The sequence below is a fragment of the Thamnophis sirtalis genome, unplaced genomic scaffold (genome assembly GCF_051295495.1).
Source record: "Thamnophis sirtalis isolate CommonGarterSnake01/CBP01778 unplaced genomic scaffold, rThaSir2_p1.2 scaffold_3, whole genome shotgun sequence".
Lineage (NCBI taxonomy): Eukaryota > Metazoa > Chordata > Lepidosauria > Squamata > Natricidae > Thamnophis > Thamnophis sirtalis.
In genome coordinates, this window is record NW_028261383.1 from 10,472,941 (window position 1) to 10,499,819 (window position 26,879).

A 26,879-nucleotide genomic window follows, 5' to 3' on the forward strand; every position below is an offset into this window, starting at 1 on the left:
TCCACCAAAGGGGGTTCATATTTTTCTACTTGAATTTTTATGTTCTTTTGAACATAGGTTGGCAGAAGCTGGGAAAAGTACAGAAGCTCCCTCCATTACGTGGCGCTAGGGATTCGAACCGCCAAACTGCCAACCTTTCTGATCGACAAGCTCAATGTCTTAACCACTGAGCCACCTGTTCTTCTATACAGCTGTACAATTGAAAAAGAAAGATTCAAGAGTACAGGCAGTCCTCAATTTACGACCACAATTGAACCCAAAAATTATATTGCTAAGTTAGACATTTGTTAGGTGAGGCTTGCCTCATTTTATGACCCTTCTTGCCATAGTTGTTAAGTGAATCACTGCAATTGTGAAATTAGTCACAACAGTTATTAAGTGAATCTGGCTTCCCCATCGACTTTGTTTGTCATGAAGTTACAAAAGGGGATCACATTATCCCGGGATATGGCATCCATGATAAATATGAGTCAGTTGTCAAGTGTCTAAATTTTGTTCACGTGACCCTGGGGATGCTGCAGTGGTTGTAAGTATAAAAAATGGCCTTAAGTCACTTTCCCCAGTACCATTGTCACTTCAAACAGTCATCAAATGAACTATTGTAGGTCAGGGACTACCCATAGCCTTTTTAACCAGTTTTAACGACCAAGAAATTAGAATTTACAAAGAATCTTGAAAACTGAATAAGAAAAACTCCTGTCAGTGAATTCATTAAAGCCAAGTCTCTTTGAGTTGTGTGAATCTTTTTTCCAGCAAGTGAGCCTGTGCTCTTTTCTCCAATAAGATTAAATCTAAATCTGTTTGTTGTTCTTAACTATTTGAGATTTTTCTATGACTTTTCCTGCCTTTTAGTGAGTCTCAGAGCTTTCTCTTCTCCTCTATAATCTCTGTAGATTATGATTTTTAGGGGATTTGAGCTTCATTGGTCTGGTTAGCAGAGAAGGATGAGCAACTGAGATAGCCAGTAGCTGTTGCTTTGAAGAGTAATAGCAATACATTTTAGTCTTACAGTATATATTGCCTCACAGTGCAGTATATAAGAGTCAGGCTATTGCCCCCAAGAATCTGGATCCTCATTTTACCAACCTTGGAAAGATGGAAGGCTGAGTCAACCTTGAGCTGGTCAGGATCGAACTGCTGGAGTGAGCAGTGAGTTAGCCTGAAATACTGCATTCTAACCATGCTGACAAATTGGGGATCATCAAATGCATTTCTTGTTAATTTTATTCCTATTTCTCCTTTTAAAATTCAGCAAAACTGAAGAGAAAGGGAGGATGCTTGGCATGAGATGTTTCATTGTTGGCCTCAGTTAGTTCAAGAACAATTCATCTCGTTCCATAAAGCAACAATAAATACCCTGTTCTTGGTTTGAAAAAGTCACTGCTCTTTGTGAAGCTAGAAGAAACCTTGATTATATATTTCTTCAATTAATAAGGCCTTTATTAAATATAATGCCTATAGTAACAATTTGAAAGATGAGTGGCCCCAAAATTAAAGAAATGTATGCATTGAGATGTAGAGACACACAATAATTCTAAGTACTCAATTGGATAAATACATGACAAACCCATTATTTATTTACTTTTAGTCAAATAACATTATGATTCACTTTGATTTATCACACGACATGATTAACAGGTAATTTATAATAGTTACTGTTTTATTTTAACATCAGATGTTCTTTTGTATTCAGATTTGGCTTCAGAATGATAATATAGCACTTGGGGAGGAAGATGCAGCCGAGCAGGCCAGCATTGGAAGCCAAGATGGAGAAAATCTGCACGACCACCATATATTTCCCTTTGGTACTCAGGTAGGTCGGCACGAAGGATACCCAAACACTGCAGAAAATCAACATGCTGAAGGTGATCAGCTTGGCTTCATTGAAAGCCCCTGGGAGGTTCCTGGCTAGGAAAGCCACCATAAAGCAGACAGCAGCCAAGAAGCCCATGTAGCTAAGAGCAACATAAAACATGGCAGCAGAGCCTTCATTGCATTGCAGGATGATCTCTCCAGGTTGAGAGTGCAGGTCAGAGTCAGGGAATGGGGCAGAAGTGGCCAGCCAGCTGATGCAAATGAAAACTTGGACACTGGAACAACCAAGAACGATGGAGTTGGCCAAGCTCTTCCCTAACCATTTCTTCAGTTTATTCCCTGGTTTTGTGGCCAAAAAGGCCACTGCTACTGTGATTGTCTTTGCTAGGACAGAAGAGATGGCAGTTGAGAAGATGATGCTGAAGACCATTTGCTGCAGGAGACAGGTTGGTTTGGTTGGCTGACCAATGAAGAGGAAGGGGGTCAAGAAAGAAAGCAGGAGTGAGATCAGGAGGATGAAGGAAAGGTCCTGGTTGTTTGCTTTGACAATTGGAGTTTTTAAGTGTTTAATGAAGATTACCAAAACAAAGCCCGAGATTAATGACAAGAAGAGGGCAATGGTTGCTAGGACAATTCCCCAAAAGTCTTTATAGGATAAGAAGGTTATAGCCTTGGAGATGCAGCGATCTTGGTTTATGTTTGGATACTGATCTTCTGGACATTTGGTGCAAGATTCTGCATCTATAAGGAACATCCATAACAAAAAGAAAGAAAATAAATATTCTTATATAAAAGACACTGGTTGGGTGAGAGATGACGTTGAGGGACTGGAAAGGAAGACGTGATAATATGAATTGATGTATGTGATGGAAGACCTTAAAATATCTCGGTTAGGCAAGCAAAATATAAGTTTTGGGTGGTGATGGCCAATGATTTTGGAAAGTGAAAGGACCCTCTCTTCTCCATACTCTTAGAACAGTGCTGGGATTCCAAAAATTTTACTACCGGTTCTGTGGCTTGGTGGGTGTGGTTTGGTGGACATGGCAGGGGAAGGATACTGTAAAATCTCCATTCCATAGGAGAAATTGTCTAGTTCCACACTACAGAAGGAAAACATTGGCACTGTAATAATAGTGAAAGCAAATGAAGGGTGGCAGACTCTGATATAACTCTCCTACTCCATCAGCTGCTGTTCTCCTGTGAGTTGATGGAGTAGCAGTGCTAGAGAAGCCCTAAGACTTAATCCTCCTCTCTCAGATTCTCACTACTCAGAGAAACTGTCTAAATGGCAACAGCAATATGTCTATGGAGATTCTCATTCATCCGGTCATGGTAATTTCAAAGGTCCTGTTCAAAAGTTAACAAGAAGCTGAAGCTTTTTTGAAAAGCAGCTTGAGACAGCAATAGCCCATATACTGCTTTACAGTACTTTACAGCCCTCTCTAAGCGGTTTTACAGAGTCAACATATTGCCCCCAACAATCTGGGTCCTCATTTTACTGACCTCAGAAGGATGGAAGTCTGAGTCAATCTTGAGCCTCATCAGGATCAAACTCCTGGCACTGAGCAGAGTTAGCCTGCAATATAGCATTCTAACTACTGTGCTACCTTTTCTTATAATCCCAGACCCCCTCATTGTCCCACAATATTTTTATGTGCTGCCCAAGTTTAACATCCAATCTCATCTCTTACTTCTTAGTCTCAGAAATGGTGAAATAAATTCTGCATATTAGGTTAAAAAATTGTCAAGAAAAGAACCAAACTTAGAATTGCCTTTCTATAGCCTTTCAAGGGAGAATGTTGGCTCTTTCCTGTTGTCACCCACCTTCTTTGGTTGAGATGGTTCCTTCTGCACATGGAAAACAGTTGTAGCAGCAAATGGGTTCTCCTTCACGAGCCACCTTCACAAACCCAGGACGGCAGCTTTCTACACACCTGGAAGGAGGCAATGGCTAAGCAGAGAAAAACAGAAGAATATCCAAGAAATGAATTTACTTCAAGAGAGAGAAGGAGAGAGCATAGTAAGGAACGAATAATGATTTTCAGTTTAAGGTTTAGCTTTGCTTAATTCTAAGCCTATCCAAAACATGGAAGTTATCTTACTGATTCAGTTATATATTGCTTATATCTCCTCTTCTGAAATTTCACACTACACTTTCTAGATTTAGGTTTTACATTAATGGCCCAAATGTATTTTTACAGAGGACAACTGGACTTTCTAGGGTTTTTTTCCCCATGAAAATGTTTTGCTTTTCATTCCAGAACTTTTTTCAAATCTGAAGCTTCTTGGATGAGAATCAAAATGTTTTCAAGGGGAAAAATCCACGAAAGTCCAGTTGAGCTGTGAAAAAGGACCTTTGAGAAAACCATGTTTGAGAATCTCCATTGATATTCTACATTAGGTTAATCTAGAGAAAATAAGGATTAGGGGGGAAATGATAGCAGCAGGGACATGCAGTCACTAGAGGCAAGGGAGGCGGAGCCTCACCACTCTCCTCAGGAAAACAAAAGAAATTTAATTTTTTTTTAAAATAATTAAAGCCAAGATAGTTGCTACCAGATTCCAGGTCACAGTGGCTTGGTGTCTGCTTAGTGTTAACCAAAGCAGGAGGCGAGAGAACTCAGGGCCTCTTTACCATAAGGAATTTTTCGCCTTCTAAAAGTTAAGAAAGAGTTAAAAGGCAAAGAAGTTCAGATGGAAAAGAGGCACTAATTCTCCTGCCTCCTGATCTGGAAGCAGCCAATCATGTCTTCTTGAGCACGCTTACGTTGGGCGGGTTATTTCGGAGGGCGCGCTTCAGAGGAGAGAGGAGTGGGGGAGAAGGAGGAGGCTCACTCTTCACCCCTCCCCAACCTTCCCAGGGTCGAGGTTCCCTTCGCTGCAAGCTTTGCTGTCTCTTGCATCCCAAAGGTGGGTGGGTGTGGGAGCTTTGGTGGCCCCAATTCTTCTCTGGGGGGCGGGGGGTGTCTCCTGGGGCTGCTGGCTAGATAGACTCCCGAGGAGTGACTCCTTCCCTCCTAGTCCCCCTGTGGGTGGCTGGAAATGTCCGCGCATTTCAGCCAGCCACAAAACGCTTAGCCGGGGGTTTCCTTACAAGAGCCAGGTGGGAGAAGCCCTCGCTTCTTTCTTGTGGAGATGGGCACTTTGCATCATGGGAGCTGCGAAGCGCCTTTACTGCAGACTTGGGTGCTTGGCGGCTCCCACGATGCAAAGTGCCCCGCCGCCCACCCGCTGACCTGGCCTGCGGCCGCTGCTTCTCCAAGCTCTGCCGCTGGAAGTCTCGGATCGCCTCTGGGGGAAAGCTGAGTGAGAAGCGGAGCGAAGCTTCTCTGTCGCCTCCCGGCTGCCTCGCTCCGCTTCTCACTCAGCTTTCCCCCAGAGGCGATCCGAGACTTCCAGCGGCAGAGCTTGGAGAAGCAGCGGCCGCAGGCCGGGTCAGCGGGTGGGCGGAGGCATCGGGGGCGGCGGGGCACTTTGCATCGCAGGAGCCGCCAAGCGCCTTTGCTGCAGACCCGGGCGCTTGGTGGCTCCCGTGATGCAAATTCCCCCCCCACCGGGGCTGAACGCTGCCCTGCTTCGCAAAAGGATGCTCAGCTGAGCCTCACCAGGCATAAACCTCACCGCATGTCACTGGATAGCAGTATTATAGTATTTGACAGATTGTCACAAAGAGGCGGGGGTCAATTTATTTTCCAAAGCACCAAAGGGCAGGACAGGAAGCAATGGATGGAAAGTAATCAAGGAGAAAAGCAACCTGGAACTAAGGAGAAACTTCCTAACATTGAGGACAATCAACCTGTTGAGCAGCTTGTCTTCAGAAGTTGTGGGTGTTCATCACTGGAGGCTTTTTTAGAAGAGACTTGACAGCCTCTTGTCTTAAATGCTTGACCATCAGGTTGGACTAGAACAGCAGTCACCAACTGGTGGTCTGTGGACCACTGGTGGTCTGTGAGAAACTTTTGGTGATCCACAGAAAAATTATTTGCATTTTTTATATTGCACTAAATCAGAAGCCTTTAAACTACGACCCCTGGGATGGATATGTGCAATGAACGTTTGTGTTGCTGCAGAGAGTCTCCCCCTTTGGAGTCTTTTTGTGCAGGTCAGAAGGGAGAGAAATTCTGACTTGGGGTCTGCTTCAGCTTCCTTGTGTGGGGTTTTGGGTGAAGGCTGGAGGGAAGTGCCACTGGTGGTGAAGAGCCGGAGGGCCTTGTTCCAGTGGGACTGTATCACGGCCTAGATCTGACTGACTATCTCAGCTCACTGAGCCTCCAGGTCCCAATGCCTGACCTTGCATTCCCTCAGGTCTTCCCTTTGCTTGGAAAGTCTATGCTCGTATCCTCAGGGAGGTGCTTCTGCTGAGCCTCTTTCTTGGTCAGATCCAATTTGAAATGAACCAGCTGTTTTGCCAACCCTTTCTCAGGTGGCTGCTTAGCTTCAAAAACTGATTCATGTTGGGGCCCTAAGGAGCCTGGGCAGGTGGGCAAGGAGTAGCTAGGAGGGGAGGGGCAAGTAGAGGCTGGCAAGGCGCCCATTGAATTGAGTGACATTGAGTTGGCCACACCCACCCAGCCGGTCATTAGGCAGATCATATTAGTGGTCAGTGGGATTTAAAATTATGAATTTAGTGATCCCTGAGGTCCAAAAGGTTAGGGACCCCTGGGCTAGAAGACCTCCAAGATCCCCTACAGCTCTATTCTGATTGATTCTGATTAATGTTACATTATTTCAATAGCAATAGCAATAGCAGTAGACTTATATACCGCTTCATAGGCCTTTCAGGCCTCTCTAAGCGGTTTACAGAGAGTCAGCATATTGCCCCCAACAATCTGGGTCCTCATTTTACCCACCTCGGAAGGATGGAAGGCTGAGTCAACCCTGAGCTGGTGAGATTTGAACCGCTGACCTGCTGATCTAGCAGTAGCCTGCAGTGCTGCATTTAACCACTGCGCCACCTTGGCTCTTAGGTTGATTGAATACAGGTAGTCCTTCACTTACAACTATTTATTTAGCAATAGTTTGATGTTATAATGGGACTGAAAAAAAGTGATTGGCCACTGGTCCTCACACTAACAACTATTGCAGGATCCCCAAGGTCACACAATCAAAATTTGGGCACATATTTAAGAGGTTAGCCTCACCCTGGGTCCTGTGAATGCCATTTATGACCTTCCAAGTTGTCTACTGACATGCAAACTCAATGGGGGGAAGCTGTATTTGCTTAACAACCACATGATTCACTTAACAACTGCAGTGAATAATATATCAGCATCAAACAATATATTATTTACTGTCAAGAATTAATGAGATAAAATTGACCGGCAGTTCAATCTCCCCTTCCCAAATCAAGAGCAACTCCATTGTTAAATGCATTAGAAGGTATGAAATGAAAGCAATACTCACTTTGCTCAGCATTTCCATCCGTGCAATACTATTTTGATTAATTGCAAATGTATGCCTTCCTAGATGCCCCAATGCCATTCTAGTGATGGTTTTATTGGCAGAAACTACAGAATTTAGGATGTCTAAGTTAGCTGCCAGATCTCCTTTCTCATCCAAGTATACACCTTCCATGGAATTATTATAAAACTGGGGCTTCTGGAGGAAGGAGTGAAGCTGGGATGGAAAAGAGAAAACAAGGTTTAGAAAGTAAGTCAACATTTCTTCTATCTATGCCGTAGCTATCTCTTCACTGCTTCAGTTCGCACTTCCTGTGCTTTTTGAAGGAAGATGAACATCACTTGCACTGATAAGCTTTCTTTTCTAGGCTATTATAGTTTGGCTTTTATTAAAGAAGTTTGGGAAGAAGATACAATGGCTCCACATATTGATGAATTGGATGCTTGTAGGAGATTGACTGGCAGATCTTTGGGTGACAGTTAACAGGGGGATCACACTAGAATCCCTATGTAGCTCCAAGCTCCAATTCCCCTTCATGAATTCCATGAACACTTATCAAACTCCAGGCAAGTGCTAACCATTAGTCTTGACGATTCCTGTGCATAGGCTGTTTAGGAATACATCAGTTTAATTGAATTTCCTTATGTGGATCTGATTTTTTTTTTGCATAAGACACTGATGTAGCTGAGGAAAAAATATTTATCACAGAAAGCACAATGTGTAAATCTCAGTGAATCCTCTGCAGTTTTTTTTTGCCACATTCTGAACTTCACTGAACTGAATAATCTTTCAAATTCTCATAGGTGTTTGCATGCTTGCCTGCCATTTCCATGGCCCAGTTCCAAATGGGCCACAGTCTGGTACTGGCTGTGGCTCAGGGGTTGGGGACCCCAAGTATGGGGTTTCCTCCTTGAATAAGGGATTAAACTTGAAGATCTCTAAAGTCCCTTTCAATTCTGTTATTCTGTTATTCTGTCAGTCTCTCCTTCACCCCTGAGAGTCTCCTTTCCAAGAAAGATCCAGCCTGACTGGTCTGGGGCTGACGCTTGTTCAGATCCTTCCTCATGGGTTGTTTCTAATCAGATTTAGATTAAGAGAACTGACTGCAGCCAGAGGTGGTGGAACCAGAGAGCTTCTACTCCCTAGCAGACGTGTGCACTGCACCAGTGGGGAGAGCTTTTAAGTGGATAGGGCACAGCCGTGCGACAGTGTGCAAAGAGAAAAAGTAAAAAAGGAGATACAGTGTGTTCTCAAGAAGCAGATGTTCTTCTATGAAATGAAGAACAAAGATGGCCTGGTAGGGAAGATAACATATTTTCATTATAGATTCATTTTTTCTTTAGAATACTGTATTTTTTGGAGCATAAGGTGCACTTTTCCTACCCACAAAAGTGGGAGGGTGTTGATATGGCACTGGTTTGCCACCATGGAAAACAGGCGGCAAACATGTGGTGGTGGTGGCAAACAGGCTGTGGCAAATGGGCCATGGCGAACAAGGGCTGCACCGAATGGGTTGCGGCAAATGGGCTGCAGTGAATGGGCTGCAGCAAATAAGCCAGATGAATACCAGATGGATGCTGGGAGGCAGAGGCAGATTCCCCCCCCCCCTTGTTTCCCATCCCAAAAGCTAGGTGCGTCTCATAGTCCGGAGCGTTTTATAATCTGAAAAATACGCTAAGTTATTTGTTTTTCCAAAATAATTGCACAGGAGAGGTGTAAATCATGGAGAGGAAATACCTGCCAAGGTTTTAGGCTTTGAATCTCTAACCACTTGACAACTTTTCTCATGCCTCTTCTAGATTGGGATAAATTGGCTGAATTCAAAGCCCGTGCCACAGCCCAGATCGTGTTATAAATGAAATAGCTGTCTAGAGCCAGGATCTGTTCTATCTTCTCTCTGGGCAGAGGCTCCAGGTCTTCTCTCTCTCTGCATCGTCTCCAGACTTTCACAGATGATGCAGCCTTTCCATAGGAACATTGGAAAGCTTCCTCTAGAACCTGATCCATGAAAAAATAGAAGAGCTTAAATCCATCATAGTTTGCCACTTCCTTTGTTTTCATGAGAAAGGAAAAAATGGCATGGACGTTGGGCAAAGAAGAGATGGAAACCTTCAAACTTAAAGTAAGGTCCCAGCGGGCTGTTGTGATCCAAATTTTTCCTACAATGGGCTTTTTAAAGGCAGTCAGCACTTTTTCTATAACTGCTATGCCTTCTAGGAAAGAACTTGTCTCTGCATGGTAAACAAAGACATTGACTTGTTTCCACTTGTAGTATTGACGAAGCTTTACTTTTAATTCACTGGCAACCACTGTAAACCTTTGTGATATAACTGCACAAATGCCTTTCTCTGTCAGCATAGAAATCAACATGTTCATGAACCTCTGGCCATTGCTAGTGTCTGGAGCAACCAAACCAACCAGCGTCCACTTGAAATGGAGGAGCAGTTTGAGAATTCCTGGATACTGGACTCCTTCAATGGGGACCATTGGATAGAAAAAAGGAAACCGAGTCTTGTCACTCAGAATGTGTGAAGCAAATGTGTAACTGATCTGAAAAGGAGAGAAAACAAGTAGAATATCATTTGATATTCATAAAGATCAAATATGAAGATCTTATCCATAGGAAGACCATCTCTTGCTGTGAAGACCCTTGGGTGGGGGGACTTACTAATTTCCATAGCATTATTTCCTTGTCTAAACCCATTACTAGAATCACAGAGATGGAAGGAACCTTTCTAATCCAATCCCCTGGTCAAGCAGGGGACCCTATTCCATTTCAGGCGAATGGTTGTCCAATCTCTTCTTGAAAACTTCCAGTTTTGGAGCACTCACAACTTCCGGAGGCAAGTTGTTCCACTGATTAATTGTTTGAACTATCAGGAAATTTCTCCTTAGTTCCAGGTTGCTCCTCTCTTTGATTAGTTTCCATCCATTGCTTCTAGTCCTGCCTTTTGGTACATTAAATATTCAATTTTGCATGAGTCAGGCCAATATGATATTTTTAAACAAGAGCGGGTACAGAAATTTTCAACACAATTGAAGCACAAATAGAGTAGTACAGAAGTTGAAACGCAAATAGAGTAGAACAGTAAATAATCTTCTATAATTTCCTTGGAGCAAGGGGGGAAGCACATACTCTATGGGATCTTGAGAATTCAGTCCTCTCTATAGTAGCAGGTTGTATTTGCTGGGGCCCAATCTCCTAAGTGCCTCTTGAAAGAATTTTATTTTGGGATAAATTAAATGCATTTCTTTGGGCACACAAGGGTGACTCAGTCTGGATAGGGACTACAATGGGAGAAAAAGCACAGCTCGCCTTCAGAAGCTTTGGGTGCTCCATCACTGGACGCTTTCAAAAAGAGATTGGACAACCATTTGTCTGAAATGGTAGAGGGTCTCCTACTCAAGCAGGGGTTTGGACTAGAAGACCTGCAAGGTTCCTTCCCACTCTATTATTCTATGGTCTATGACCTGGTACATCCTTTCCTCCAAGCAACTTGAACTTTCATCTTTAAAGCCTATCACTTTACTGACAATTGTCTTCTCAGCAAAGACACACCTGTGGGATTTTGTAGGCATCCAGAAAGGTTGACATTTGGATGGAGATATCAGTTTCTGCACCTTCAAGAATCACCAATGGGGTTTTCTCACGTCCACAGCTGTAATTGGGAACGTTGGCCTCCCCGGCTGAAAGCAGGTCCAGCAAACCCTCTGCAGTCATTCGTGTGTTGAAATAACCTTCATAGATATTATAACCCAATGTCAAATTAGGCAGGAGATGAGGATCCTGGTTGATCTCCTGAACAGCAAAAAGGTAGGAAAGCATTTTCCAGTATTTTGTGGATGCGCTCCTACAAGTTTAAATATATCATAAATCAGTGAAAACAATGCTTTGATTAAAATTATTCATTGTTATGCTTCTAATTTGATGAAGAACAAAAAGTTCCATGCCTCAATTACAACATATAACTGTTTTAACTGTTTGTCAAAATGTCAAACATGGACAGTGAAATAATTAGTGTTTTAAAATTATTCTCTAGGAGAAATGCTGTTTCTATTTTACCACTCAAAAATATTAAACAGACTCAAGGCACATCATACCATTCTCATAATTAAAATATTACACCAGGAGTTTTGTATATATCTCTCCTTAGTTCTCCTTAGTTGCTGCTCTCCTTGATTTGTTTCCATCTATTGTTTCTTGTCCTACCCACAGGTGTTTTGGAGAATAGGTTGACTCTCTGTTCTTTGTGGCAGCCCCTGAGATGTTGGAACACTGCTACCACGTCTCCCCTAGTCCTTCTTTTCATTAAACTAAAGTAATTCATGACTCCTCCTAGACAGCTGTTTAACATGCTTCAATCTATCCCTGATGTTTTCCTACTAGATCCTCATTTGTGATAACATGACATACAAAAATGTCTCTCAAAGATTGGGAAGGTGAAGAACCTGGCATGATTTTGTGAATGGGGTTCAAAAATATCTGCAAGATGACTGACTGACTGACTGACTGACTGAATGACTCAATGAACCAATTTTTCTATTTTGTGGAACTTCAGACTATCAGGTAATTTTGTTATTGGAAAAATCTAATCTATTGCATAGGGAGAAAACATGTATTTTTTTTTTGCATGTATTTCTTTAGTCCATGTTTTCCTGAGTAATCAAAATCCAACCCGAGGAAACCTTTGTATTTTGTGGAGGGGCCAGGTAAAGGATGAGTATCACTCTGTCTTTTTATGTGTGGTCTAGCTCTGCTTAGATTAGCTAAAACAAAATGATGGTTTAATTTACATATTCAATCTCTACCTGGCCACTGACTTGATTGTTGCAAAGGAGCCTCATCAATTACAGTGTGTATCATGGATCCTGAAAGGTAAATTAAGGCAGTAAAGTAGCAGGTCAAAGAATTATGCCTGGTAATTTAAGGCTGGAATTGCAGGATCTAATCTGAGCCGTTCACCAGGACCAGAGTTTTAATCTTCCAAGCTTTCGGACATGTGTTGAAGCCCTTACAAAATGAACTTCTTTTTCTCCAGAAATAAAGGCAGGAATTCTAGGACACTATCAGAAATGGAACTGCTGTAGTTCAGTGCAGAAAAGTGGACTTACAGGGAAATCCGAGTCAAAGGAACTGTGTTGAAGGTTAATGGTAGAAACCGAGCCTTGGTTGCAGAGACTATGCCAGTGGTGAAAAGCTCTCCTGGCCTGACATGGTTTTGTGGGTCTGTTTCGTCTTGACCCAAAGTCAGGAAGCATTTGGCTTCCCGCTTCCCATAGACTGTTGGTGGGCACAAGAGCAGCAGCAGTAGAAACAGCAGCAGCCTGTCTTGGTAGCCTGATCCAGCCTCCTCCGTCGCAATGGCTTCTTTCAAGGAATGAGAAGAAAGGTAGAAGAAACCAAGCCTGCTTCCAAGACAGAAGCAAAAGAGGTTTCTTTTAAAATCCAAACAAAATCCACCCAATTCTTTACTTCTGAAGGGGACAAAAATACACACAGCCTCTGCACATCCTAACATCCTTCCTAGGCTCACTCTTTCTCTTCAGAAGTATTTATGTATACAGCATTCCTAATGTAGACACCTTCCAACTTTGCTTTGGAGTCTGACACTGATATCGAAAAATATCCTTGTATTACATTTTCTGAAAGTTTGCAGTAATGTCTCTTGGGATTACAAGACAAGAAATAAATTACTGTGATTTTGATAATTGCAGTAAGAGAACCATTGTCTGTTTGAACTCTGAATGATTCTACAGCAGGGGTGAAATGCTACCGGTTTGGACTGGTTTGCCTGAACTGGTAGTAAAAAATGCTACCAGTTTGGGTGAACCGGAATTTCTGACAATTAGCTGTGACACACGATTTATATTAGCTACAATTGTTGGATTTCCTGCTTTCTAGCTAATCTAAATTGCATGGTTCGGCGGATTCCCCACCCTCACTGTTCTATTTAACTTTGCAGGCACGCTTGGTAGCAGGCTCCCAAGTAGCAGGCACGCTTGGTAGCAGTTTGCAGGCACGCTTGGTAGCAGGCTCCTCCACCCACCTGGATGTCATCACGTCCTGTTTTTTATGCTCTGCGCATGCGCAGAAGGTCCTGAGCATGCGTAGGACACACATTTGTGAACTCTTAGTGAATTTGTTGATTTCACCCCTACTCTATAGGTAGGTGCACAAAGGGAGAATTCATAGATTGGCTTTGAAGATGGAACAATGAGTGAGTTAAGAGAAGAAGAGAAGCACAAATATCTCTTCTAAAATGCTTTAATACTAGGGATTTTGAATTGGTGGCCCACAGGCTGGATGCATCATGCACAGGCCATGCCCACCCCAGCTCTGTGAAGGGGAAAAACGGGTATTCAGCAGGTTCTGACCAGTTCTGGCGAACTGGTAGCAGAAATTTTGAGTAGTTTGGAGAACCGGTAAATACCACATCTGAACTTGCCCCACCGCCATTTATTCTCTACCTCCTGAGTTCCAGCTGATTGGAAGGAAATGGGGATTTTGCAGTAACTTTCCTCTGGAGTGGGGAGGGAAGGGAGATTTTACAGTATCCCTCCCTTGCCACGCCCACCAAGCCATGCACAAAGCACCGGTAGTAAAAAAAATTGAATCCCACCACCGAGAAAAACATTGTGAAATGTCACATGACAGTAACTTGATATAGCGGGTTTGACATCCATGCTCTATACTATCCAGTATCAAGAAAGGTTTTAAACATGGATGTGGATGGTCGTACATCAATATAGATTTAGTTTGTCTTGATTTGTGATGAATGTGACTTTTAGTATCTAGTTAGTTGAGGGCAATCCTCAGCTGAGGAGAGCCACTGCTTTTCTTATATATGTGATGAAAAATGCAGACCAGCCAAAACATTTCCAATTCGTTTTATTATGTCTAATTTCTTTTAGCTTTCCCCAAGCCCAGCAAAAGGCCTGAGAAGTCTTGCTCATTCTACACTATATTGCCAAAAGTATTCACTCACAACTGATTCTGATTATGTGGATGGGTGAGCGAATACTTTTGGCAATATAATGTATGTTGCAATTGTAGATGGGCTGTTCCATTAAAAAAAAGACTTAATTGACCCTCTTGGCAAACACAACACCCCACTCCCAAATTCGATGGACTCAACAGTAAACAGAAGAGGAAAAGTCATATGTAATAACAAATGATAGTTCATTTATATCATGATATGGAAAAGAAATAGAAAGTTACATTTTGTTTCATTTTTGGAGTAATATTAAATAGTCAAACATTGGCAGCTGGAGTTAGTAAATATCATTTTGAGAAACAGCTTCATAAAAATCACATTTCTCTTTTTTACATCAAATGACAGTCCAATTACATCATGAACAAAGATAGAATATATAAATCTTATTATCAGTTAATTGCTTTTATTTGACAGGTGAATATAATATTTTGTGAGGCTGCCAAGGAAATAAGATCCACCCTGAGAGGGATCATATAAAGACAAATTTATGTTCTGTATGAACATGTCAGGTGTTTTGCATAAAACTGGGAAGAGACATAGAACTTTCCCTTAAGGAATTATCATTTATGATTGAAAATCTTGTGTGAAAATTGGACTCTGAAGAAATAATGTTGTCAGTTATGTTTCTATTTTATTTTTCATTGTTAGTTTCTCCTTCATATTGAGATCAGGCCTCAGGATAATAATGTAACACTTAGGGATGAAGATGCAACCCAGCAGGCCAGCACTAGAAACCAAGATGGAGAAGACCTGCACAGCTACCAAGTACTTCCCTTTGGTACTCAAATATGCAGGCACAAAGGACACCCAAACACTGCAGAAGATCAGCATGCTGAAGGTGATTAGCTTGGCTTCATTGAAGGCCCCAGGTAGATTCCTGGCCAGGAAAGCCACTGTGAAGCAGATGGCAGCCAGGAAGCCCATGTATCCGAAGGCAGTGTAAAACATGGCAATCCTTCCATCATTGCATTGTAGAATAATCTCTCTAGGCTGGGACTTCATGTCAGAATCAGGGAATGGATGAGAAATTCCCAACCAAAGAATACAGATGATCACTTGGACGCCAGAACAGGCAAAGACAATGGAGTAGGTTAAAGTCTTCCCCAACCATCTCCTCACTCCATTCCCTGGTTTTGTGGCCAAGAAGGCCAAGACCACTGTGACTGTTTTGGCCAAGAGAGATGAAACAGCCACTGAGAAGATGATGCTGAAGGTTGTCTGTCGGAGAAGGCAGGTGGCTCTCTTTGGATGGCCAATGAAGAGGAAGGAGGTCAAGAAGGAACCCAGGAGGGAAATGAGGAGGATGTAGGAGAGATCTCGGTTATTGGCCCTGACTATGGGAGTTTCCAAGAATTTGGTGAAGATTCCTAAGACAAAGAGTGTGGTGAAGGAGAGCAAAAGGGCAAAGGAAGCCAGGAGGATTCCCAAAGGTTCATTATAGGACAGGAAAGTTATAATCTTTGGAATGCACTCATCCTGATTTTTGTTTGGATATTGGTCTTCTGGGCATCTAGTGCAACGCTCAGCATCTGCAAAGAATCAAGGCAACCTTTCTTTTATTTCATCCTGTTTCCTATTCTTTTACATTATCTGAGGGATGCCTTTTAGGTCTGTCAGCTTAGTGACTTAATGACACTGGAGATGGTCTTTGCTCCAGCAGTTTGAGCCCTAGGACTGTGGGGTGGGGTGAGCTCTTGTCACTTGCCTCAACTTCTGCCCACCCAGCAGTTTGAAAGCATGTTATTTGCAAATGGATAAATAGGTACCACTTGGGTGGGGAGATGAGACGATACTTTGTGCAGTGGGTTAGACTCCTGCTTGCACTGGACCTTTCTGATTGAGACACACATTAACAAGGTGGCTTCAGTAGAAGGAGAGGGCCCTAATGACATTGCAGGAAAGCCACACTCATCTTTCTTGGTGGTGCAGAGCCCCCCCTCCCACAAGTCACACTTTGGAAAGCCCACAAGCTAAGCAGGGCTATCAGTCTTAGGCAACCAAACTACTATTCTGCATTGGCATGAGAGTCTCCTAGCTAATGTAACAATGCCCTATGCTAAATAAATAAAAGATACCTTTTGAAATGAAAGAGCCAGAACATCTAAGAATGGCCTGCAGTAAATGGACTTCAGAAAAGGCTAGAAATGAACATTGATACAAATACTATAGATACAAAGATTTACAGTATACAGTATATAATGGAGTTTATGGGGTGGAGGGCATCCTATTCCTAATACTTTCCTGCAGCCTTGCTCAACAAATGCTGCTTATGCACTTGTTGATGGCCTAACAGCTTTCAGATGCTTTCTCCAAGGTCAACTCTATGACTCCCTACAAATCATAAGTATTGGAATGTACCTTTGAAACCACATATAATACTATATTTATTGCAAGATGCACTAGAGCAGGGGTCCCCAACCACTTGTCCACAGCCTGCTTCTGGTCTGCAGCCTGTTGGAACCAGTCTGCTCAAGCACTGGACAAGCGTACAAAGGTTTATTTGCACATGCACAATATGTTGCATGCATGCAACTATTCCCTTCCCCCATCATTGCCAGTCCACAGGCCCAAAAGGGTTGGGGCTGCTGCACTAGAGCACCTCTGAAAGAAGACCTTCCTGTATCCATCTGATGACCTCATGAGCTCAGCATCTCACGTGGCAGCTAATCCTACTGGCTGACAGCAATTCAATTTGGTAATTAAGAATAAGCCAAACAAAGTGATAAGAAAATTGTTGATACTGACAGCAAATTGAGCGTGGTTGGAAACAACAGGAGTGGAATGTTGAAAGGAGAGATTAATGAACTGGAACCTTATTTCAAACCTCAAAACATGGAAGAAGAAAAGGGAGAAAATTTGGCAGAAACAATGAGAGAAATTCTGGCAGAAGCACTGGTGATAATTAAAGGCAAGAGGATGGAAGGAACAGATGGAGGGTTTTGAGTTTTTACAAGATACGCAATGAACAACAAGGTGCCAAGAGAAGCTCACATAAGACTTATCAAGAAAACAATTAGAATACAAATACCACAAATGGCAATAGATATAGGACTGCATTATTACTGGAAGGATACAGGATGATGAAATGAAATGTTAGAATAAAAATTAAGTTAAACAGTTAAATTTAGAGTATTATGTATAAAATAAAGTAATAATAGTTGTAGCTAAATAAATGATTATTAATGATAATAATCACATATATACACTTGATTGATAATATGAAATTTTATATAAATTGTAAGTGAGGACTATGGAGAGGATGTTGAAAAACTTTGTTACAAAAGATAAATAATTCTATACAGAATAGAATATAAAGATGTAATACTATTGGATGATTTCAGGATGATGTAATGAAATGCCCTAATATAAATTTATTTTAAATTTAGAATATTTTACATAAAAAGGATGTAATAATAGTCATATTCAAATGAATGTTTAATAACCATAACAATTGTATATATACATGTTAGAATGATGATTTGAGCCTTTATGTAAATTGCAAGTGAAGACTATTGGGAGAATGCACAAAGGTTTTTTAACCAATCGACACACTGTAAGTAATTGGAGAAGGGTTTTTATTTTTTGTGTGTTTATGTCTGTTTGTTTAACAATAAAAACTTCGTTATATATAAAAAAAAAGAATAAGCCAAACAAGAGAAGATTCAAGTTTAGGAAAACTGAAAACTTTTTGGCAATTTTTAAAATCAGCATCTTCATGGCTACCCACCTTCTTGAGTAGAGATGGTCCCATCCATACAGGTAACACAGTCGTAGCAACAAATTGGTTCACTTTCCCGAATTACCTTAACAAATCCTGCACGGCAGCTATCCACACACCGAGAAGGTGGCAGACTCTAAAAGAATAAACGTTCATTTGTTTTTAAAAAAGCTTGGGACAGGTTTAGCTAAGGAAATGACACATAGTGATGGCTTGGCCAATCTTGTGCCTTGCAGCTTTGCCAAGCTGACCATAAAATCCAGATCTATGCAATGGAGATAGTAAACACTGCACCAAAATATGCACCAAAGACAAACTCCTTATGTGTCCAATCACATTTAGCCAATAAAGAATTCTCTTCTCTTCTCTTCTCTTCTCTTCTCTTCTCTTCTCTTCTCTTCTCTTCTCTTCTCTTCTCTTCTCTTCTCTTCTCTTCTCTTCTCTTCTCTTTTATCTTTGTTTCCACTCCTCCACTACTTCCTTCCTATTTTTTGTTTTATTTCCTTTATCATATTTGATATAGGAAACTCATCCTACTGAGAATTGAATTTTGGTTTGCAATTAATGTAGAGTCTGAGGTAGAAGCCCATCTCTCTCTTGTGAACATACTGCATGCATCTGAGGAAGTGGACCTTGAACCATAAAAGCTCTGGGATCAAGTTCAAACCTGGCACAGCTAGAAATTTCCCCCCTCTCTCTATCTCTGTCTCTCTCATCTTTCTGTCTGTCATTTCTGTCTATCTTGCTTTCTCATCTATCCATTATCTATGTCTGTCTGTCTGTCTGTCTGCCTGCCTGCCTGTCTGCCTGCCTGCCTGCCTGCCTGCCTGCCTCTATCTATCTATCTATCTATCTATCTATCTATCTATCTATCTATCTATCTATCTATCTATCTATCTATCATCCATCCATCCATCCATCCATCCATCCATCCATCCATCCATCCATTTTGTGTCCTTCAGATACAATCAATGCATTGAAATGATCTGAAATAATTTCCACTCACCTGGTTAAGCCAATTTGGCCATACAATGTCATCCTCATTGATAGTGAACTTGAGTCCTGAGGATTCGTGTCTTTGTAGACTCCCAAATTTCACTCGAACAACAGACCTATTTGGAAACCTCACCCAGTTCACAATGTTGAAATCAGCTGCCAGTTCTCCATTCTTCTCCAAATACACTCCACTCATAGAGATGTTGTAGAATTGGGAGTTTTGCAAGAAAGGGTGAAGCTGGCAAAGCAAAGCAAAAAGAAGGTTGGAATAAATAACAAAAAAACCCCTTGACATTTTATTTCTCCAAATACCCCTTTGAAATCTTGGATGGTTGAGATCTCCTGCAACAATCAAGGGACTCCATCTGTCTCTTTTCCCATCACAAGTGAAAGATCATATAAAGAACAGTTGCAGGATTTGGATTTGGCCAGTCTAGAGAAAAGAAGGACTAGGGGTAACATGATAGCAGTGTTCAGGTACTTTAGGGGCTGCCACAAAGAAGAGGGCATCAAATAATTCTTCAAAGCACTAAAGAACAGGGCAAGAAACAATGAATGGAAACTAATCAAGGTGAGAACCAACCTGGAATTAAGGAGAAATATTCTAATGGTTACAACAATTAATCGGTGAAACGGAAATTGCCTCCAGAAGTTGTGAATACTTAATTACTGGAGGTTTTGCAAAAGAGACTGGACAGCCACTTGTCTGAAATGGAATAGGGTCATCTGTTTGAACTGGGGGTTGGACTAGAAGACCACCAAGGTCGCTTCCAGTTTTATTCTGAATTGAATTTACATTTTCTCTGGGGGTGTGGCCTACTTTTCTAGATTACATATTAATTCACTGAAGCTCTGGTGAAATTACTGGTTGAAGGAGTGTGTTCTGCTTCAATGTGGCCATAGTTTAAGTTAAAACCAATAATTCAACAAATAAGCAAGCTGAGTAGAAGATAGAAAACTTTTCTGTTCCCATGGATTTGCATTTGGAGATATGGTGCCTCCAACTAATATTTGACCTCAACTCTTCAAGATAGTGAACCCTTGATATATGTTTTCCTTATGAATGTACACACCTTAAAGCCTCTAAAATAGTGGTCAACACCATATCCTCACTATTACATCAAAATCCTCTAGAAATATGGTGCCCATGATTGTGCATAATACATCAAGCATGACTCACTAGTGCTGAAAGGAAGGAGATGAATTCTCTTTGATATAATGTTTTTTCTCAGGCAGGTCAGAACTGTTCTAGCCCTTTTAAGCAGCTCTGTTATACTGCTGACTCATGTTTGGGCTTGTTGTAAATGGGGACATCCAAGCTTTTCTCAGACATGGTGTTTCCAAGCCAAGAATTCTCCTCTTGTATGTATGCTTGATTTATTTTTCTCCCTAAATGTTGTGCCTTCTATTTTTCTCACCTTAATGACTTTCTTTTTTCTTTCAGTCCAATTTGAGGTGGGCTGGGAAGCATGTCCTTATTCAGCTCAGTGATTAGTATGGACCTGAAGATTATAGTTGATTAGATTCTTGAGATCACAGTTATAGAACTGGCTATTAGTGTTATGGCTCTCCAACAGCCAGTGGACCTGGCAGCAGAGTCAGACAGTGAAGAGGTTGGGGAGGAACATGGGCCAGACCTGGGGGTTGAGGAAAGCTCAGACGAGGGCTCTGTGTCAGAGGCAGAAAGGGAGTTAGCATTGAGGCAGAAGAACAGCTGGAGCCTGTTCCCAGCGTGCGCATGTGCTGAGCTGCAGGAAAACAAGGGCAACTAAGAAAGCATGGTGGACTTAGGAGTAAAGCCACACCTTGGGGGTGATTGGCCCCTTCCATAGGAAACAAAAAGAGGAACCAACAGGAAACAATTTGTTCATTTGGTCAGTTCAAGAGTGGAAAATTCTGTTTGTGACTTTAAGAGACTCTGTGCCAAATTTGCCTTGGTCTGAGTTTGAATACTAGTTATCTGGCAGCACTCCAAATGAGATAAGGTGCATGTGGATAAACATTCCTCTGAAAGACTGTTTGCTAAGCCTTGCTGACTGTGAATGAAAGGAATCCACTGTCGTGGAAATAAAAGAGGTTTTGCAGGGAGCAAACTTAGCTTCTTGCTTTCTAAGGAAGCTTGGGTCAGAACAATTAGAGTCTTTATTCAGTGGAAGTCTCTGTGCTGAGAAGGGAAATACCTGCCATGGTTGCATCCTTTGAACTTCCTCCCCATCTCCATTATCCTTGATTATCCTCTTGGAAAGAGAGGAATAGGCTGCATTGAATGCCCGTGTCACAGTCCAGATGGCATTGTAAATGCGGTTGCTATCCAGGGAGTAGATATTTTCTATCTCTTCTTGAGGGAGGTTTGCCACTCCTTTCTCCGTGCATTTTTTGTAAGCTTTCACAGACAGAGGGTGCTTTGTGTAGGAACAATGGAATGCGTAATCTGCAAACCTTTCACAAGAATGATAAAAGGATAAGTCGTATCTTATCCTTTGCTTTGTCTGGATCATGAAGGAAAAAATACCATGGATGTGTTGGAAAAGTGGAAATTCAAAAAATGTCAAGTCACGGGTCAAATCCCACAAAGCTGTTGTGATCCATACTTTACCAGCTATGGGCTCTATCAAGCCAACCGTCAACTGTTGAATCATCAGCAATCCATCATAGAAGTCATAAGTTTCCGTGTAATGAATCAATACGTTGACTTGCCTCCACTTTTGAAATAGAATGGGATGGTTCTGGACCACACTGTACTTATTCAGTCTCGAGAATCTTTTTGAGAAAATCACACAAACCCCAACTCTGACCAGTTGAGCTGAGAAGGACTTTATGAATCGGTCTCCATTCTCTGTGTCAGCAGCGATTAGTCCAGTTAATGTCCACTTGAAATGCTGGAGCAATTTGACAATACCCCAATAGTGTGTTCCTTCTTCAGGAACTGTCCGGTAGAAAAAGGGGAACTGGTTTTTATCGCTCAGAACTTGAGAAACAAAAGCATAAGTCACCTGACAAAGAAAGGGAAAGTTGATCCACATTTTTGACATATGGGTGATTCAGATTTTTAAGGGGAAAAATAATGATCTTTATGAAGGAGGAAAGATTCTTCCATTCCTAGGTAGACCATGAGTGTAAGGAGAGAGTTTCTTTCCTTTTGTGGGGAATGCTTTTTCCCTTGCTTGGGAGTGTCCTTCTCATCTGGATGATGCTCCACATTTTTGGACTTGGCCTGGTCTAGGATGGTCAGATTTTTCCCAATTGAAACTCTGGTTAAATCTGTCCATATATTGTGAAGTTAAAGAATTTTCTTCATGTTTTCCGACTGTCAGGATCCTATTAAAATGGCTAAAAGAACTGATCAAGGAGAAAGCCTGAGGAGAAAGCTAAGGGGAGACATGATAACAGTTTTCCAATGTTTGATGGGGTATCACAGGGAAGAAGGTATGGATCCAAGACAAAAAGCAAGAGATGGAATCTTTGCAGAAGGAGATTCAGACTTGAAATAAGGAGGACCATGAGAGAGGAACAGCCTGTCTCCTGAAGCCATGAGGACCTATAGTATCACTGGACATTTTCAAACAAAACCATTTGTTTAGAATAGCATGAAGATTCCTGCCATGGATGGAGGATTGCATATTAATGAATGAATGAATTAAATTTTTATGTCATCCATCTCCCCTGTACTGCAGATCAAGGCATTAGAAAATTTTGAAACACAATGGATTAGACAATTGTATAATAGACTGGAAGCCATTTGTGGATTTCTACATGTTAAATGGTGCAGATGGCTAACAGAGGGATTAATTTTACCTTTGCGGTAATCTGTTCACTGGCTTTTTTTTTTAACATACTGTATATAGTCATGTTGAGTCAATTCAATTATTAGACAAATAGATTTCCACATCTGGGATATTCGTTTATCTAATATAGAATTTTGGTTAAATAGAGATGGGAAAGTTTATATTTATCTGTAGACCTGTTAGATAAGGAGAGGAATACATATTAATTTTTGATGTATCTTTCAGCATTCAGCCATGATGGATTTTTTTTGTCTAATGTTACTTTTTCTTTTGTACATAAGATCCCTTTTTTCATTGTTAATGTTGGATGTTTGTTAATTTGTTTTCCTCCCTTTTTCTGTTTTGCATTTTCTCTTTGGTGATAAAAGAAAAATAAATATGTTAAAAACATTGCAGAATCTTATTTTGCCTTTGTAATGGAAAATCTTTATGCAATCTCATTTTTCTTTGCCCATCCACTTCAGTATGGCTATTTATTAGTTTTTTTCCCTAGCAAGTTTCAAAGTCTTACCTCAAGGGTGCTGGAGGAAGATATAACAGTAGCCCATTCTTGGAACATGTAAGGCTAGGTCTGGATGAGTCTGGAGTATTGTGTAAGATTCTGGACATGATCTTTCCAGTAGGACATTGATCAGCTAGGAGGAGTTTGGAGGAGGATTCTTAATCCTTGGTGATGCAGGAGTATAAAGAGATGCCTAATAAGTACCTAAATTAGTTTGTAAATTCCTTTCCCCCCCAAATACCTGTGGGATTTTGTAGATGCTCAACATGGTTGAAACCTGGATGGAGATATCAGAGTCAGTTCCTTCAAGGACAGCCAGAAGATGATTCTGACTTCTTTCACATTTGTAGTTTGGGATGTTTGCTTGTCCAGCTGAGAGAAGGTTGAACAAAGCATCCGTAGTTATTCTTGTGTCAAAATAATTCTCATGAAGGCTGTAGCCTAGGGTGACATTGGATAAGATCTGGGGATCCTGGTTGACACCTCGCAGGGCAAATAAGAAGGATAGGAAGTTCACATGTATATTGGCAGTTCTTCTGCAAAATAAACCCATCAGCTAGATTGGGCTAAGAGACAAGGACTGGCTCAAAGTAATTCAGTCCACAAGTGAGGGTAGAACCTTGGTCTTCCATCCCTCTTGCCAATCCGACACCTTAACTACAATACTACCTTGTCCCCAGAATCCCAGAATGGCACATGTAGCAGTATCTCCTAACAACAACTTGCTAAGTAGTTTGAGTAAGAATCAGTGATTGCCCCAAAGTCACCCACTGAGCTTCCAGGGTGATGGATAGACTTGGTCCTGTGTTTCCCAGCCCCTAATCCATTTAGGAGATTATGGGGAGTCTGGGAAAATAACAAGTATGTTAGTAATCAACATCAAATGATAGGAAAGAGGTTGTCTGAAACTAAATGGCACCTCACTTCAGGCTGCTAAAGGCCTGGGAAGACAAGTCACAATGTTCCTAAGACTTAATAAGGAACTCAGTAATAAAAGAAAGCTGAAATACTTAGGAAACTACATGAAGGAGACTAAAATAAACTGACAAGACTAAACTAATCAACAGTGAGAACAATCAACCAGTGGAACAATTTGCCTTCAGAAGGTGTGGATCCTGCAACACTGGAGGTTTTAAAGAAAGGACTGGACAACTACTTGCCTAAAATGGTATAGGATCTCCTGCTTGAGCAGGGTGTTGTATTAGAAGACCTCTAAGGGCCCTTCTAGCTGTGTTATACTGTTACTTTACCCCCAATTCTTCTGATAAAACCATCAATCTTTCTACAACTACTAAGAGGGGAGCCCACCTTCACCAGCTGCCTCAGTTCTCTTACTTAGGGCAAAACCATGTGATCTTCCCTAATCATATCAAACATCAGCTTGTATTCGTCCAAGACAGACTCACCGGTGGAAAGAAATGGTAGCAATATCCATCTGCTAGGCTTATCTGAGCAACTATCATGATGAAGGATTTCTGAATGTTTTGCAGAAATCTGCTACTTTATATTTATTCCTGTTGGATCCACTTCTACCTTTTGCACTTCTATCCATCCCTTAAATAGCCAATGGAAACCCAGCAGTTCCTTCTCATTGTCAAACTAACTGTTGCTCTTTGAAACATTCCACAAAACATATTTTTCCCCCTAGTCTAACAGGGGCAATTCTGATGGATTCGTGGAGGGAGGATCCTAACCAGAATAAGAGCAGAATGATCTCACAATTCCTCAGGATTTAATTCATCTTCTTCCTCCGTGCTGCATTCATTCCTGTATAGCTTTCATAGAAATATGTATTTTCCTAATGTATTTTCCCTAAAGTCAACAGAGAATTCTGCTATCTAAGGCAGGCAGAGAATTGAGGCTATTATTCTTGATAATTGAAGCAGCTGAAATCAGTAGCAACTATGGGAAACTTACATATGAAGTATGCTTGAGGGAGAGATGTCAAAATTGTACAGTCGGAACTGAATTTTTCTTAGAGAGAGTAGGCCCCCAATGAGATAATCTCCTGTCCTGTAGTGATTCAATAGCTCCATTCCATACTGTTCCAATGTCAAAGGACACTTCACCCTCTGCACCCCATAGGCAGTGTGGGGCAGAATTAGCATCAGAAACAGATGCCGCAGGTTCATCCTTTCTATGGCCTTGCAACCCCTCTTCTCAATCAGTCAGAAGGAAATTTGGATGCAACTGAAAGCCTCTTGAAGACACATTAGGTGTCTTTCTTAAAGCAGATGGAACCACTCATGGTTTCCACATATTTTAGGGTTTGGGAAGAACTCAATTCTACCTTTGAACAACTTGTTCCTGGCTCTTAAGTAAGAGGGGAGACATTTATTCCCTTACTTTACAGACTGATGCAAATTGTCACATGGGTTGGTCTTGAGTCTGATTCTTTTGGGGAAACTTTGGCGGGTTGGTGAGGAGCAGGAGAAAGAGCAATTGCTATGTTTTTGCTAATTACAAGGAGAAGCTTCTCCTTGGTGACATCGCCAACTTTCTCTGTCTCTCCATGATCACAGGTACATCTGGAGAAAAACATGTTTCCAAGAGCTTGCTGATGCAATGCTGTTTGGCTTGACGTGGATTGACAGGGGGAAAATATTAGGATCTTTGACCATGTAAAATATTGCTCAAAACTAGGATCCGGATAGTCAGAGTTCATGTAGAGTGCTTTGTAATAGTCCAGACAGGAGGTGATCAAAATGTGAGTGACAGTGACTAAGAGTTTCCAGTCTAATAGTGGGTGTAACTGGTAAACAACTTGCATCTGTGTAAAAGTACTTCTACTGTGGCTGTCACCCAGAGGTGGGTTCCTACCGGTTATGACTGGTTTGGCTGAACCAGTAGTAACTTGGTGGCCTGGGTCACTTGAACTGGCAGCGACCCAGGCCTGCCACACCCCTGAACCAGTTCTTCCGACATCTTGTTTTTTGCTTCTGCACATGCAGAGAGCAATTTTAGTCGTATTGTACACCACTTAGCAAACTGGCAGTAGCGGCTGCCAGAACCCACCCCTGCTGTCACCTGCTCTTTGATTAGGATTTCCTAAGAATCTACAACAGAGGTGTATAACTCGATTTCATTGAGAGCCGCATCAGGATTGTGGCCATGCCCAGCATGATGTCACTTGTGTCAGGGGTGCCTGTGGTGGCCTGAGCACTCTGGCAGAAAAAACAGGCTCCTGAGTTCTGTTTTTGGCTGTGACGGCCTCCTGCAACCCTCTGCCAGTGAAAACGGAGCTTGGGGGAAGGCTACACATGACCCTCACGAGCTCCATTTTAGCTTGTGGAGGCACGACGGGCTGGTCCTTTACTATTTCCAGGGCAGCCTTGTGGGCTGGATGTAAGCACCCCATGGGCCATATCCAGCCCCCAGGCTTTGAGTTTTGATACCCCTGATCTACAAGAACCATAAATCAACCCAGTGATTAAAGATCAGGGGTGGTAGGGTGGGTGATGGGGCAGTATGTTGCTGGGAAACATAATTCCAATGTCTTATACCAGTTAGGTATTCTAGATCTCTGGGTTACAAGAGTTCTAGAGTACTGCACAGAACAACAACAAAAAAGGAACACAAGTGACAGCCATTGTTAATGCCTACCTATTTCATGGCACTAAAGGTGGAAAAGCACAAATATTTCTCCTCCCTTATTGCATCTATAGATA

General features: G+C 41.7%; 2 protein-coding genes across 2 annotated transcripts; both read right to left on the minus strand.

The window, feature by feature from the left end:
• Positions 1–1,660: 1,660 nt before the first annotated feature.
• On the minus strand, positions 1,661–11,041 carry LOC148047145 (vomeronasal type-2 receptor 26-like). The gene is made up of 3 exons (XM_087707955.1): positions 10,775–11,041; positions 3,640–3,766; positions 1,661–2,556 (listed from the first exon to the last, which is right to left on the minus strand). The coding sequence occupies exons 1-3, from the start codon at positions 11,039–11,041 to the stop codon at positions 1,661–1,663; spliced, it is 1,290 nt and encodes a 429-aa protein (XP_087564081.1).
• Positions 11,042–14,828: 3,787 nt separating this feature from the next.
• On the minus strand, positions 14,829–25,343 carry LOC148047146 (vomeronasal type-2 receptor 26-like). Its single transcript, XM_087707956.1, has 6 exons — positions 25,129–25,343; positions 23,453–23,747; positions 21,105–21,917; positions 18,935–19,162; positions 17,938–18,064; positions 14,829–15,739 (listed from the first exon to the last, which is right to left on the minus strand). Exons 1-6 carry the CDS (start codon positions 25,341–25,343, stop codon positions 14,829–14,831), a joined length of 2,589 nt encoding a protein of 862 aa, XP_087564082.1.
• Positions 25,344–26,879: the final 1,536 nt, after the last annotated feature.